General features: G+C 40.9%; 1 protein-coding gene across 1 annotated transcript; it reads right to left on the bottom strand.

The window, feature by feature from the left end:
- Nucleotides 1-258: 258 nt before the first annotated feature.
- Nucleotides 259-14957, bottom strand: slc35e1 (solute carrier family 35 member E1). Its single transcript, XM_030083106.1, has 6 exons — nucleotides 14630-14957; nucleotides 11434-11504; nucleotides 6218-6355; nucleotides 5712-5834; nucleotides 5343-5588; nucleotides 259-5104 (listed from the first exon to the last, which is right to left on the bottom strand). The coding sequence occupies exons 1-6, from the start codon at nucleotides 14955-14957 to the stop codon at nucleotides 4877-4879; spliced, it is 1134 nt and encodes a 377-aa protein (XP_029938966.1). The 3' UTR covers nucleotides 259-4876.
- Nucleotides 14958-16014: the final 1057 nt, after the last annotated feature.

Here is a 16014-nt window from a genome sequence, read left to right as displayed (position 1 = left end):
ATCTTATGTGACTTAAATGTAAATAGATGTAAATGCCTTACAGTGTCTCGTCTTCTTCAGGCCCATACAGTAGCTACCCGTGCCATCTGAATAAGACCCAGTCGTAGTACCACTGTAAGTACAAGTTTAATTTAATTTTATGTGGAGGATTTTCCAAGTATTTTACACTGCTGTATTAGTATCGGGTGGAGCCTGAGCACCTCTTGTGATTGTGATCATATCATGAAGTAGCACTCAAGAGAAAAGACATCAAGCATGCTCAGTACCCCATGATGCATTTATTTTCCCCCAGACATTTAAAAATAGCGTTTACTAAACATGAGCAGACAAGACTGTGCATAGCAGCACCTCTGTACAACATTTTTGTACATGGACACCATAAATAAAAATCTATAAACATTGGTTAAGTAAAAACTCTGTCTCAAGATCCATTAAAGACACACAAAATAATAATTGTACAAGTTTTACAAAGTATTTTCCCCTTTTCTGCACACATATTTTAAACATTTACATCCCAGTGAGAAGCTGTACAACGGAGAGCCAACATCTAAATCAACCATTCTCCACATTTTCTCCCAGTTAGCTCACTAACAAGAAAGTGAAAAACAGACAATGTGTTCTACGTGTCGTCGTTGATGGATTTCACATTTCGTTCACTGCTAACAAGGCCTCTGTCCTGCGGTGCATCAGCATCAAAAAAGTTTAGTTTGTTTTTGGCAACATCAGCGAGGATGTGAGGAAAACAGGCCCAAACTGAAGAGAGAACTATTATTAGAAGCTGCTGACAGAAAGATTAACTACAGACAGAAAAAAAAAAGTGGCTTCATTATTTGCTTTTCAATGCTGACAGAAGTTCAGAACTTGAGTCCGCCAGCACTGAAAGATCAGAATTTGATTGCAGATTTTCTGAAAAACAAGCAAAACTACAAAGCAAAATACATGTAAAAACACCTTTAACCCCACGGTGGGACGTGTCGAATTAGTTGGATGGTTTCTGTTTGGACGCTGCCTTTCAGGGTGGGACTGCAGATAAAGTTAAAAACACATTTGATATGACAACTTTAACTCATAATCACAATATTTCAGAGCACGCTTCCCTTGGCGTTTTTTTTTTTTTTTTTTAATTATGACTAAGTCTTAACTGAATTGTCCAGTGTGGACGTACAATTCGTCAGGTTTCTCGTTACTGACTGTGCCAGAATCGAGCCTGTACGACAGAGCGTTCCTTGTCTCTCTAGTCTGGCTTCGTTTAACCAGGCATCCACAATTTAGATAAATTTAGATAACTCCATGACTGAGGCTTTTCCAACATAGCTGTGTGTGGATCCGCATTAAAACTGGCTGTGTTTGCTTCGTAACAAGAACAGGAAGAGAGAAGAGAGCATACTTTATCGATCCCGTTGTTGGAATTACTTTTCTGCATTTGACCCGACTTAGTCGTGGTGAACCTCAACGGCTCACGCTAGGAACAGTGAGTCGCCACAGTGCGGCATCAACGGCGCTGCTGGGGTTAAGGGTTGTCTTTCGGGACAGGCAGTCGTAACAACCATCTGACAATACAGCCGATTAAAAGCAGATCACCTGGGGGAAAAGAAAAGCCATTGCAGCTGCCAAAAGATGTAAGGAATTCATGTAAAAACTCCAGGGATTAAAACAGAAATTCCTCACCACAATGGCACAATGAGTTCTCACTATATTGACGTGTCAAATGTATTTGTGCAGTTGTGACATATGAGCATTTTATCCTCATTATTTCAGATGCAATGTCAGCAGAGTAAATAAAAATTGACGTTCCAGCAGAATGCGGATATACTGCTGACCTGCAAAAAAAAAATCTAGATCTTTAATTAAGCAGTAAATGGTAAAATCAAAGAGGTTGTGTTTCTCTTTCTGTAAATTCTCACTCTACCAGACACTCCGATCGCTGTTAATCCACCTACATTCACAGGATCATCAAAGAATTAACAGGCCATTTTTTTAAAAAAAAAAACCTGATTGCCTGATTTGCTGGTTGTCTTTTATGCCTGCTGAGCTTTTATTCAGCAAATAACCTACTACGGAGCAGGTTAAGCATTCAGTATGAGTTGCCGTAGCAACGTGCTTCAATTAAAACACTCACCACAGTCATAGTGCTAAAACCCAGGGACAACCTCGCAAAGGAACCCTGCTTCATAGTACTGGCCCCTGATGTTCAGGTCTCAATAAAGTTTCAACTGATATTGAAGCGAGTAAGATTTCCCCCTTAAAATCTACAAACAGCTGATTATCAGCAGGTGACTGACTGAGAAATGCTCAAAGCTCCATGTTGCAGAAAGAAAAGCAAATCAAACAAGTTCAAATATGTAAAAACCAAAGCATTAGGATGAAGGTTACAGGAGTGTATCTGGTCTCAGTTTACAGAAATCTGATTCTTCGCTTAATTGTTGTACACTCTGATGAGCAAAATACAGCTTGTCGCCTTAAAAAAGATCTTTACATATCTGCATGTGATCTATCTGCCTAACATTCAGATTTGTCCTCCGGCTGCTCTCTGTATTTGCCGTTGAAATGATAGCACCCCGTGTTTTGACTGATCAGAAGTGCTTCAAGTCTCAGTTCGCAGGAGCCGGTAAAAGCAACAAAAAATGCAAAGTTGAGCAGCCGTAAAGGCTGCACGACTTTGCTGCAAGAATTTAAAACCCTCATGTCTTTGGGTTGAGGTTTTCTTCGCTCAGTCGTTCTAGTAATGCCAATACCATGTCCGAGATGTTCTGAATGGTCTCTTCTTTACGCTGCAGTGCCCCTTATGTCTGTACGACTGCTTTGCATCTTAAAACAACACAAAGCAAATTACAGCCTACGTGCGCAGAGGTCTACACGATTCACAGCAAGGGTGACCATTTTAAGTAAATTACAGCACAGTTATTTTTAATAGTGAGGTCAATTAGAGCGAACGGTCTTAAAAAAAAGGTTCACATAATGACAATGATCTAAACATAATTATCTTTTTAGTTATTTTCTTTAGACTGAAATACTGTGACAGTGCTCAATTTTTAACACACATTAATCAAAATTTCACGGCGGCACCCCGATGATGGATTACAGCTGGAAAACAACCATCAATTCTACACCTCACACTCGATGCTATAGTTTGAGTCACTGATAAATGCACTCTCTGTCTGGAGATGAGGTTCACCAACAAAAGAAACTAAAGAACAAATTTTTTCCAAAATAAAATGTGTGAAAATGTACTTTTCCTAACACCACAATCAATAATGATAAACAATCCCACTTGAAATTACAGCTGACTCTTTAAATTAGACAAACCAAATATCTGATTTCATGCATTTCTGATCTTCAAGTGACCTTCTGATGCCAGAAAGTAACTGACAGACTGTCACAATCTGCATAACACATTCAGCTGTTTTATGATGTGCAAACCTGATGAGAGCCTCGTTTGGAAACCAAACAGAAACATGAGCAGCTTTGGTTCAGGCTGAAAACACCTGACAAGATATAGTTTAAGTCTGCTGCAGAGGCTTCACAAATCAATAAATATCAATAATCAATTCAAATGTTTTGCTTCAGATCAGTTCTGTGGATCCACATTATAAGAACAGCAGCCAACTTTTTCATGACATTATAAATATTTGGGGGATTACATGACGATGATGAGCAAGAGGTCACTGACCTTTCTTGATAACAGTGGGGGGTCTCACTCTTAAAACTCCATAAAACAGACAGTTTGGGCTTCCGTTGAGTTGAAAAACACTTCTTGACAAGTCCGATTTAAATTTTACTGATCTCTTTGTGCAAAATGTTTACAAACAGTGGACACCAGGAGTAGATTCACTAAATTTTTTTAATCATCTGCATGTATTCAGGGGGCCACGTGACATCCTGGATGACGGCGATCATGGCGGTTCTGTAGCCATAAAGTAGCATGCTGACCCTGCCGCACTTTAAACATTGATGAAGAAACAGTAGCGTCACTGAAAAGTTTTGTGATCATCAACGTGTGATTGTAAGTTTCATGCCAATTCATTTAGTCGCTGTTGATATGATTTTGTAAAACAACAAATCAAATGACTCTGGCATCAGCAAGCACAAGTACTGATCAAAATATAAATGCCACAGTAAAAAAAAAACCAAACAAAACAAAAAACAAGTCCCACCAGCTTCAAACTTTGAGGTTTACTTTACAGATGACATTTTGACCTGTTTTATCATCTTATCATTACAAGTGCCTCCTCAAGAAAAGTCACAATCCTAATCCAGAAATGCCAAACAATGCAACAAATAAAAGAACACAAAACAAAGAAAACTTTAAGGCCGTTCATGAGACTACGTTTGTTACAACTCGTAACACAACAAACCCCTGATAATTTGTACGGTAACGTTCACAGTAAATTAAAGATGATATAATTTCCTCTGAAGGTAAACAAATTTACTCAAAAAACTGTATAGATATATTGCAGGTAAAGGAACAAACTCAAATATTTCCAGTCGGTCACATGGAGATATTCTTTTCTGAAACCATCTTTCATGTGTCTACATGCTGGGGCAACATGGCTTCATCCATCACAACCTTGCCTGAAAGTGGCTCTTCAAAGTTCTGTTTTCTGTCTAACCATTGCCATACAGCCGGTACCAAGTAATGAATTAACAATGATGGACAGCAGAGCTGCAAAAAAGATGACGTTTGGACAGGAAGGGGTGTGGGAGAGGTCACATCTCTGCCCTTCATGATCGACTTGTCTCATTCGTGTTACACAGAACAAACAGCACTTGCCTTCTGCTTGGAGTTCAGAGTGGGTGGTGAAGTCGCGCTGCACGGAGGGCGGCTACACACAGTAATGTCTATGACAGCAACCCAGAACGAGGCCAGACTCCTCCCCTACACCACATACTGGTGGTTGCCGCTGTAGTTCATCGTGTAGGCCTGCCGGCTGTACTGGAAGTGGTCGGTCGGCACATTGTTCCAGCTGTGCTGCTGCTCTGAGCTGTGAGAGAAAGGCACTGACCCATTGGACTGGATCTTGTCCAGCATCGGGTTGTCGAAGGACATCAGGTCCTGCTTGCTGCTCGGCAGCAGCTTCTTCTGCTTGTTGGCGTCATACTTGGCCTGTTGGCAGAGAAGAGAAGCAAATGGATTTTAAATGACTCGCTGTCGGTCTCCTGGTGCTGCCCACTGAGCCTGGATCGTCGAAGTGCGTTAAAATGCTTGCTGAGCAGAGAAGTACAGTCACACTTCACATTAAAACAAGCAGAAAGGTGCTTCAAGATCTCGTTTGAATCTATGAATTGAAGCACTTTGTCTTGTTTTCTCATCAATGCCACACTTCCATCTTGGGCTGACTCACCTTGTTGTAAAGGAAGACTCCGACGATGGCCGTCATCATACCCAGCACGTTCGTGAGGGTGACCGGGTTGCGCAGCATCAGCAGCGAGATGCTGATGACCATGATTCTCTTGGTGGCGTTGGCGACGGCGTAGCTGAGTGGGCTGACGAGGTTGAGAATGCTGAAGGCGATGACATTCTGGGCAAAGTTGCAGAAACCACTGATGAGGAGGAGGACGAAGGTGCCCGTCCACTGAGAGACCTCCGACTGAAAAGAAAGCAGTCACACTTAAGAGTCATCAAGAACTTAAAGGATTAACACAATACATTAAAAAAACAAACAAAAAAACAAACACATTACATTAATGAGGTACACAAGAAACACACTCACCAGGTCTCCATTTACAAGAAACACAGACAGGTCCACCAACACCCAGGTGGGCAGCATGAAGATTACAGCATTAAAGCCCAGGATGTTGAGCAGTCTCTGGTGAATCCTTGTGTCACGCAGCACCTTTAAAAGAAAAACAAGAAATCTTCAATTACAAAGAAAAGACAGACAACAAGCCCACAGTGATGAGTTCTGGAAAGGTACCATGTTACATTTTAAAATTTTATCAGCAGTTAAAACAAAGCATTTAAAAAGGACAAGAGGGAAAAAATATCGACTCTTTTGACATCATGCAGCCAAATATGACTAGTTTAGTAGAGACAGTTTGAGTTACGCTTTCTGCTGACGACTGAATAAACTGTCAGCTGCAAGTTTTGTCTCTTGAATGAAGTATTGAAATTTACCCATGTCATGTTTTTCTGGCTTCTGATTCACCATTTACTACCTCTGGGAAATCCTCGTCTGGTATGTTGTTGTGTTGAACGTTTCAGCAACTTCACACTTACCTTTTTGGAGAAGATGTTCTGCAGAGAAAAGCAGAGCGTGGCAGCCAGAGCGCTGATCAGTCCTGAAACGTCAAAGGACAGTTCGGTCACTGTGGCCAGCAGCACTCCGCCGATGATGGGGATGAGCGACACATACACCTAAAGACAAAGAAAACAAGAACAAATCACATACAGTGGAAAGTGAATTACTCAAATACAAATCTCTGCTACTGACAGTGTTAGATCAAATCTGAGCTAATAATTAAATCAATCGTTGTGAAGATTTGCTTCGATTTCGGGACCATCTCAAACTTAAATACTGGAAAAAAACGAAACTTGTCCTGATTTAAAATGTCATTACACTATATGTCAAAGCAATATCATAATACAACCACAACTAAGCACTTTAAAGTAAGTGGCTGTGTGAAGTTATATTTAGGGTTCAAGTCCGAGGGGCAACACGCTAAGAATGTAGGAACCCATTGAATGTGCGGGAATTATTTTCTAACACAACTTTCAATGCATTTTTGGGGGCGTAAACATATATGAAATGCTGTGAAACTTGGTGTAAACATCAGGCCTGGTGACAGTTTTCATGTACTGGAGGAACCACACACGTGACCAACAAAATGGCTCTACAGCGCCACCTGCAAAATGAAGAAAATTAAGCCCTCGCATCAGGTTTCATTACAGCTACGAAAATCAGTACACATATGTATCAGCCCAAGAAGCACAAAAAAGCGTCAAGGACCCATAACCAAAACTCAACAGGAAGTCCATCATTTTGAAAAATATGGAGCATTTTGAAGAAAATGAACACTTTTCTAGAATCAACCTGTCCTAGGGCGTAACTCCAAATTGCCTCAAATTTGGCTAGTTGATAGAAAAGGGTTGGTGGAAAAAAAGAAAGCTATGAAGATCTTTGGCAGAACTCTGAGGGCGCGGCTGTTTGAAATTCGTCATGAAACACGAAGTGCTGTGTAAGTACCCTGAACATTGTCCCATCGGCATCGAACTTTATATGTTGCGTCAGAGTCCATATCTGATCACACCCATAAGACAATAATGACCATAGGCCATGGCGTCCCCCGCTGGAAACAGAAAGTGGAGTATAAATCAACAAAACAAGCTTTGTTCTGCCTAAAGATTTACAGTGTTCATCACAGCCAGATGATTGCTCTGACACATGGTGCTATTTGAGGGCATGGCTGCAGCTATTGCCACCATAAACAAGAAGTGCAGTGTAAATAGCTGAACATGCTCCAGTCTGATTCAAACTTTACATACTGCACCACAGTTCAAGACTGATCACAACCATGTGATGATAAGCAGTATCAGCCATAGCGCCACCAGCTGTACACAGGGAGTGGTGTGCACATCCTCCAATCAGCTCACACATGCTTAATAACACTCTGGCCTTGACGACATTCATGTGACGACTGACTGTCTCGTTCAGACTGGTGCAAGTGACAAGGACACGTTCAAGGCTGCTTGTAGCTTTACTTTTGATTTATTTTTAACAGATAAGTTTCTGGTTTGACATGGAAAAACCAAGAAATATCTTTTTGACAAACTGAAGGTCATCAAATGTCTACGTTGACAAAATGCCTTCCTCTAACATTCCTTAGAAAGTAGAATATAGTCATCCATTGCATTGTTATGATGACATTATAAAAACTATTCGAAAACTGAAAAGTTGGACATTATTTTACACAGAAAAACCTGCATCAGCCGTACTCATACAGCGTCAATGTCATTGTAGTCGTAAGTGGCAAACAGAAGCACCAAAGTGATTCTTCTTACGTTAGACAGGACTTTTTTTGAACATTTCACATGACAACTTCACCTCAGACTTTAGTAAAATCCCACAGGGGGAAAAAAGGAGGTGGCCAAAAACCTTTCCAGCAGGACCTGTTTTTGGATCTTAACAGTTCGAAATTGGGTTTTATACTCCGTCACAAACTTCTACATCAGTGCTTCTAAAGCTGCAGCTGGACCTTTCCGTCTAGGCTTGATAACCACATGGACAGAAAGCACCATCTGCGTGCGAAGGATCCATTTCCAAGTCGAAAATGTTGCAGAGTGAGAATTGACAAGAAAGCGACATGTGCTATGAAAGTCACTTGTGCTCCCATTCCTCCTGTCAGTCTTCTACTCAGTACAAAACTGGAAAGTGACGGGGCTGAGCAGTAACTGTTCAATGCTTTCTGGTAAACAGAACATATGTGGAATCGTCTTTGAAAACATGAGCAGTGAAACAAAAAGTGAGACAGAAACAACAAAGGTGAGAATTAAAAACTGGTCTACACTCCCCAAAATGTAAAAATGTTTCAACACTTGCTGTGCTGGTTTGTGACACAGCACCAGTGTCTGGGAGCAGCTCCCAGGAGTAACTGCTTTAAGGCACTCATGGTAAAACTTTAACCAGATTAGCTTGAGGACACATATACTGAACATACTGCTATCTGATATATAAATACCAATGTTTTAAAGCAAATACATGGCAGCTGCCTATTCTAACCACATACAATCTTGACTATTTTAGGGTAGACCTACATTTCCGACCCAATTTCAGGTGAACTGACTATTTAAAATGTGTGCTATAGGCCCTCTTTGCTCTAAAAGGAAAGATGGACGTGATCCAAACGCATTAGAGGACTGGACTGGTTTGTTCTTATGAAAATAATTAAAAACAAAAGTAGCCTACCATTTAGTCAGTCAAAGTGGGGAAAATCAAATGAACCAAGACAACTATAATTACTGGCACTAAATTGTTTGCATCAATTAAACAGCAAATTCACATCTAGCAGCTAAATAATGAAAAAGTTAAAAGTTTTTTGCAGAGATGTAGTTCCCACAAAAGTGGGCCAGATGTGAGATCTCAGTGACCTTTTGGAGGTGAAAACTATTAGTTCATATCATCAAGTTTCCTTGAGGCAGATATTACATTAGGAATGGGGTCTACTGATAGAAAACCCCAGATCTAATTATCACTGCGTAGAGACTGATAAACTGAACATAGCAGCATTTTAAAGATAAATCAAATATATGGAATTAACATTGGACTACATCTAAACCAAAGGGACAAGGAAGGGTTTATTGGGTGCATCCGATTTCCTCAATATTCTACGATAGCCTGCTGCTGCTCAAACAGGAACCAACACCTGGATCCTCAGTGCTGCCCCTCCTGTCTGAACACTGACCCGCGAGGTAAACATCACACGCTGATGTGAGACTCAAGGGTTTTCGTTTGTGCATTTGGAAAACAAAGTGCTACAGTCAAAAAGGAAAACTGTGCAGCATAACAGAATGTGTGAAGCACTGTGAACTTCTAGTTTAATGCACAAGAGGACTTCTACTGTGAAATAAAGTTTCTTCAACAGCGACCAGATACATTCCAGGCCTCATTGTTTAGAAGTGGAAGAACAACAAGGTGTGGAAAACGAAGAGAGTGTCATAAACTGAATAGATGTACAGTATGTAGCACCTTCAAAGAGGTCATGACAGATCTTGCACAGTGCGTACTTCTGTTACCATTAGCATGAAGACAAATAAACTAGTCAACAGGTAACACTGTTGAAGTCACATGTTTTGCTTTACCTAACGAAACCTTGTTGGTTTAGAAAAGTTAGGAGGTGCAGTGCAGACATTATTTGTCTTGCTAGAGAAAACAGGTAAATCATCACTGCCGTTTTCACACGTCTCCGTGATTAGCTTCACAATTTGCTACTGTCAAAAATTCAACAACAGCCATGTACAGAGAAAAATCTATATTTTACACGAAAATGTAGTCGTGATAATTCAATTACTGTCTGGTTCCTTTCTGTGTGGAGTTTGCATGTTCTCCCTCTGTGTGTGTATGCGTGTGTTTTTTTCCCTCTGGGTACTCCAGTTTCCTCCCATGGTTCAAAAACACACCTGAGTGTGTGGTTGTCCATCTGTCTCTGTGTTTGCCCTGTGATGGACTGGTGACCTGTCCAGGGTGTATCCTGCTCTCGCCCACAGTAAACACCCTGCCGCCCTGCACAGCGGCGGTACAGAAGATGAATGGATGGATATCAGTGGCAGATGGCATGCGGAGAAGTCAAAGTACCTGCAGGTACAGAATGCCAATAAACTGGAATGGGTGAGAACACGGACGGCCTCTACAGGAAGGTGCAAAGCCATCTCTGTTTTTTTGAGGCAGCTGAGGTTCTTTAAGCATCTGCTGAAGGGGTTTGATGAATCTGTTCTGTTGCATGCTGGGGCAGCAGGCTGAGGGCGGCCAGCACCAGCAGGCTCAGCAAACTCCTCAGAAAGGCCAGTGGTGTGGTGGGGGTGGAGATGGACTCTGTACAGGGGGTCACAGAGAGGAGGATCTGGTCCAAACTGAGGTCTATCCTCATCAAGGTCTTTCACTCCCTACATGTTCTCCTGGGCAGCAGCAACAGACTCATCACACCGAAATGCAGCACAGAGCACCACAGGAAATCCTACATTCCTGTGGCAATAAGACTCTTCCCTGCAAGTAATATTTTGGTGTGTTTTCACAGTCAATCCATTCTTTCATGCAGAGATTAGTCACTGTTAACTCATGTATACATTAATATTAAATCTTATTTGATTGTATTCTACATTATTGGACATGTTAACATCGGACCTATTCTAGTTGTTATAATCTATTCTGTATGGAGCGATGCAGTAAAAGAATTTGCCTCTGGGATTTAAGTATTTCTATTCTATTCATGTGCTCTAGACGGGTTTAACAGGAATCTTTCAGTTCGTCCAGCCCAGATTTTTTGTGCAAATATTTTCCAGGCCAATGATGTAGACGTACTGTACTTAAAACAAAGAGCCTGTGCACACAACATTTCACCTCCACGGCTGAAAGGAGATTAACTTTCCTTTATGAATCATATCACTTACTTAACCGGTGCCTAAATGGTGAACCTCATGCAAACAGAGCAGGCATGCTATCCATGGTGAAAACAAAATGAACATCCATTACACTAATCTCTGTTCTTTTACTTAAGAAAGCAGTTATTGTTGGAATTTTGTTTATGGTGGGTGTCAAAAAAATAAATAAATTCCTTCTCTAAACTGTAATCCTGCCCCAGAACTCTTCATCTTCTTGAGCGATACAAGACCCCGCAGATGGCAGTCATATGAGATGCAGTAGTGTGCCACATCACCACTGTTTGGTCTCAGACACGGAGACTGAAACAGTACGAGTGTTGTGCTGCGTTTCACCAACTCACCTTTGTGGTTTGCTTCTCCCTCATGATAATTCTCGACAACAACACAACCCATATTGGCATTGTTGCTTTGACTGTGAAGAGAAAAGAAAAAAATAAAATCATTTTGTTTTCTCGAGCTTCATGACAAAACTTTAAACTATTTATAGCTTTTATGTCATAGGCAGATACTCCCTCTATAAACACTTCACTTGTCACTCTGGGATTTACACACCACTTCAGCTTTGCTTAATATTGATAAAGAGTGACGTACTATAATCCTGTTATGTGTCCAGAGTACAGTGTAGGAGTATTACACAGCAGTAGTGACAAACATGTAATTAAAATGATCTAAGGGTCTAAACCATTTAGACTAGAGTCAGCAATGAGGAAGCACAAAGCAAGAAGCTGATCGCTAAACTAAAACAACTGAACAGTATTACTGTGGTGCCCAAATTGGGTCCAAAGGAGCTTTTAATACAGTTCAGAGAAAGGCCTATGAGGAGACAAATAGTTCCAAAGTGTTCTAACTTTCTGTTGAGATAAGAAAAACTAACAGCAACAAAAGGCTTGATGTGTGTGTCTTGTTGCCACAATCACAAAGGTTTGTTGATTTAAAGAGGTGTTGTTCCACCTATATGACTACTTTAGAGGTCGGATCTGCTTCACACTGAATCTGAGGGTGAACTTGATGAGAGTCGCCATTCAGCATGAGTAACACTGCAGCAACATACACAGCCACACAGACTGTACAGCTCTGTAGAAGGCAGCTTTACCAACACACAGTTGCTAGAAAATCAGGATTTAATGAACTATTAGCAAGTTATGTCAAGTCACCAGTGTTGATTTAATTGTCTAGTATTTTCCTTTTGACCTGTTGGGGGTAAATATACCCTTCCCTCGCCCACAGTGCCCATGCACAGGATAAACTGGTATAGAAGATTGATTGATTTCTCGATGGATTTTAATGTATTTGGTGCAACTTTGTTATCAATTGAGGAAAGACACAAATAGCTAGCGAACACCATGTTCATTTTTGCTTGTGAATGTGTGAAAAAAAAACATGCTGTATTATTACTTTACATTGCCAACTGTGTATGTTAATGATAGTTGCAAGCAGCAAAACCTGTACTAGGGGAATGCAGTTGGGTAACTAGAAAGTACGATCTGTAACCTGGCAAGCAATTCAATCAAAACTTTCCCATGATCAATGAATGAAAGCATTTTAAATTATTTTATATTGATAGAATTGATCGACAGTGATCACAAACATTTGGGTCCCAAGACCTCAAGGATGTCTGAGAAGCAAAAAGATGTGCACTTGGGTTGATGTAGTATGAGTATTTCTAAACAGTAGCTTTCAAGTATTCAACTAGTGTCATTTTATATCAAATTATTAGATCTAAGAATATATTTACCCACCGCTCACCTTGGATTTCTTTCAGGGCTTACATAAATAGTGTTGTGTGCATCAGTTATACACAAAATATTCAGCTTGCAATTTCACTTTCTGAGACTGGGGCATCAGTGCTCAAAAAACCTTGCGTTTCCAGTTACTATAGCTAAGTAAATTACCGATAGTTAACTCTATATGGTACACACAACCCAGTAACCACCCCTACCCTGTTTGATGCTAAAAATAAACTAACTAATTCAATTGACAACACCTGATTTGCTGCACTTAAACCTGCTTTTCCCAGTATGAAAAACTATCTTGCATGGAAGACGACGGTGAAAAACCTCAAAGAATTTTACAATCCGCTGTGATCCACTGCAAGTCATTTTGGAAAAAACTGACTTCACAGCAAAGAGATTGTTCAGATATGGTTAATGGCATGACAGAGATTTAAAATCACCACTTAGTTTCAAATGGGTTGTAGTTTGCAGCGGGATTATTCTGTACTGTATTATATTTGTAGGTCTCTGTCATATTCTGGTCATCCCATTGACAAATGCAACAAAAGCTGTCAATATGTTAGAAGTCATACTTGGAGATGAGCATGTAGTTGATTTGAAACAAATCTAATTATCTCAAGCAACTCTGAACATTTCCAAGGTAGGATTTAGTGCAAACTTGCGTTACGGAATCATATTGGACTTACACATTTCACCATTGCATGCCATCCAAATCATGTCTCTTGCATCTAGTCTCACCTCGATGTGCTTTCATCTTGCACTGTGCAGCAGTATTGAGATCGAGGTTTATGATCAGCAGTGTAAAATATCAACATGTTTGGGTTTTTTCTTTGTATCCCCCTGTTATTGATCACAGTGGGAAAGTTGTCTAGAGTTTGATTTAGCAGTTTTTTCCAAGTTTTTTTCTTGCCCACTGTTTTCTGATTTATTTATTTTTTTAAATGGGATTGCTGTTTTTCTCCAAACAATGTTGTAACTGACGGAATATCACTAAAACTGAATTTGATTGAAGAAAAAAAAGTGCATCTAATAAAATGGTGGTAGCCATACAACAAATCTTCTCACAACTTTTAGAAATGTATATCTGTCAAAGGCGTCTTGGGAAGTCAATTCACATGAACTTGCACTTGAAAATCAGATCTGATGTGATAAGAGGACAGTGTCTCTTTTTAAAACGTTTAACAAGGGTATAACAAGAACATTTTCCCCCCATGATTATCCACTTGTTTTCCTGAAAGGCTGATAATATTTATCTAAACAGTAAATGAGAGTAGAGCCTCTGCTGGTTTCGGACTGTATGACCTGCCAATGAGAAGAGGCACGTATAACGAAGCAACCTGGGTTGCATTTAGCCAATATGCAAACTGGTAACCTAATACTATTTCCGCGTTGTGTGGAATTAAAAACAACTTGGTGCTATCTATCGTTTGCGATTCAAGTTCGAGAAGCAGCTTCAGCTGTCGGACCCTCCCCCCTCCAACGTTGGACAACAGCGCTAATTAAGCAGGCTAAGCTAGCTAAGTGGAGCTGCCGAGTCCTCCGTAAAGAGCAACTGGAGTTAACTGCATTCAGCACAACAACAAAGTTGAGCGAATAGACACGAAAAAAAGCCCGTCTGCTCACGACCTTTAGGACGCCAGGTCTAACCGGGGCCCACGCGCTGGTCCGTGTCACCAGCTGTTCGGGGTTAGCCGCGGAGCTAACGTCAGCTGACTGCACGGACACATCATCAAGTTGCCCCGGCTGACGGGCTCCAGGTAGCCGCGCTTCATCCCCCGAACAGGCGCGAAGTGACGGTACTCACCGGTGTGTGCGTAGGAAACAGGCACCTTCCATATGCTGAAGTGAGCCGACACCGACGCGAAGTATTTCCCGAACGCTAAAGGCAGGATGTACCACCGGTAGTACCTGCTCGGCAGTTCTGTTTTGGGGACTCCCCAAGCCCGCAGCAGCGGCGGGAGGAAGACGACGATGGAGATGATGTGAAAGAGAGAGACCGTAACCGGGTACGGGAATCCATTCAGGATGATTTTATTCACCACGTTGCCCCCCGAGCTGACCGTGTACCAGCAGAAACAGAGAGAAACTATCCGGATCCCTTCCCTGACCGGGGTCCGCTCCACCGCAGCCATCTTCCAGAGCGGAGTGACGAGTCACCGGTGGAGTGTGTGTCTGGATGGACTGGGGGAGGGCAGCTGCTCCGCCGCCGTCACACCGCTGACAATGAATGAAGCGCACCTCCCCTGCGCTCGACGCTTCACAATAAAACAGGAACACACCACTGCCCACATGGCCGTGAACTGCAGACAAATACGCCCATTTAACAAGCAAAAAAATATACGTTGCAGTCATATATCGTAAAAAAAAAAACAAAAAAAAAAACGTGTTTGTACGAAATTTAAAATGTTTAAAACATAAGATTTGAAGAAGAGTAGATATTATTTCCAATTTTAAGATGCGAAGATCAAACTATCTCACGAATATAGTGATCCGAAAGTAAAGTAAATACAATGCTGTTTGATTTTTTTTTTTATTTTTTTGTGGTGCAATGTCCCAGCTTCAGTCCAGGGTACCGCACATTTTTCAGGGTACCGCACACATTCATGTGTCATGTTTTAGAAACATAAGGGCAATAATAACAATCAACTTCCGGTTTTCAGAACGCTTGTTTTCCTTTTGCACCACTGCCATCGTCTGGGTGAAATTTGTATTACATGCTGTAGTCACAACGATCCACAACCAAGGATCAAAATTTTATTGGGTTTTCTAACATCAATTTCGCCAAACAGAGCTTGGCTTCGGTGTTAAAATGCCACTGAAGGTTTAAACTGTAAAATTTACCAATTCCAGTTATTGGTACATCTTCTGCATTCTGTGTTTGAAAACATCTTTTGTCACTTCTAATGATTTGCAGAATTGCAATACCCTTGCTATATTACTATTATGATGTTTTGCCATTTATGCTTTTACTACCCACAGTAAGTCCAAAAATTGAAATATTTAATGAATACTATATAGGCTAGCTTCACTTTGTGATTGGATTATGGCTTTTTTATTGTAAGATTTCAGATATTCCAGTTATGAGCCTTCTGCCTATTTTAGTAGCATCAGCAAAAACTACTCTTCACATTGCTACAATTATGTTTATTGCTTTTGATATATTGCTATGACAATATATGCACAGTATGT

Source organism: Salarias fasciatus, chromosome 23 (assembly GCF_902148845.1).
Source record: "Salarias fasciatus chromosome 23, fSalaFa1.1, whole genome shotgun sequence".
NCBI lineage: Eukaryota > Metazoa > Chordata > Actinopteri > Blenniiformes > Blenniidae > Salarias > Salarias fasciatus.
Note: the sequence above shows the minus strand (reverse complement) of the source record. Positions and strands in the feature narration are given on the sequence as shown.

Coding starts and splice junctions, on each gene's coding strand:
- slc35e1 (XM_030083106.1), bottom strand. CDS start 14,957: ATGGCTGCGGTGGAGCGGACCCCGGTCAGGGAAGGGATCCGGATAGTT. Junction 11,505..14,629: donor TGTTTCCTACGCACACACCG/GTGAGTACCGTC, acceptor TTCTCTTCACAG/TCAAAGCAACAATGCCAATA. Junction 5,589..5,711: donor TTCTTGTAAATGGAGACCTG/GTGAGTGTGTTT, acceptor CTTTCTTTTCAG/TCGGAGGTCTCTCAGTGGAC.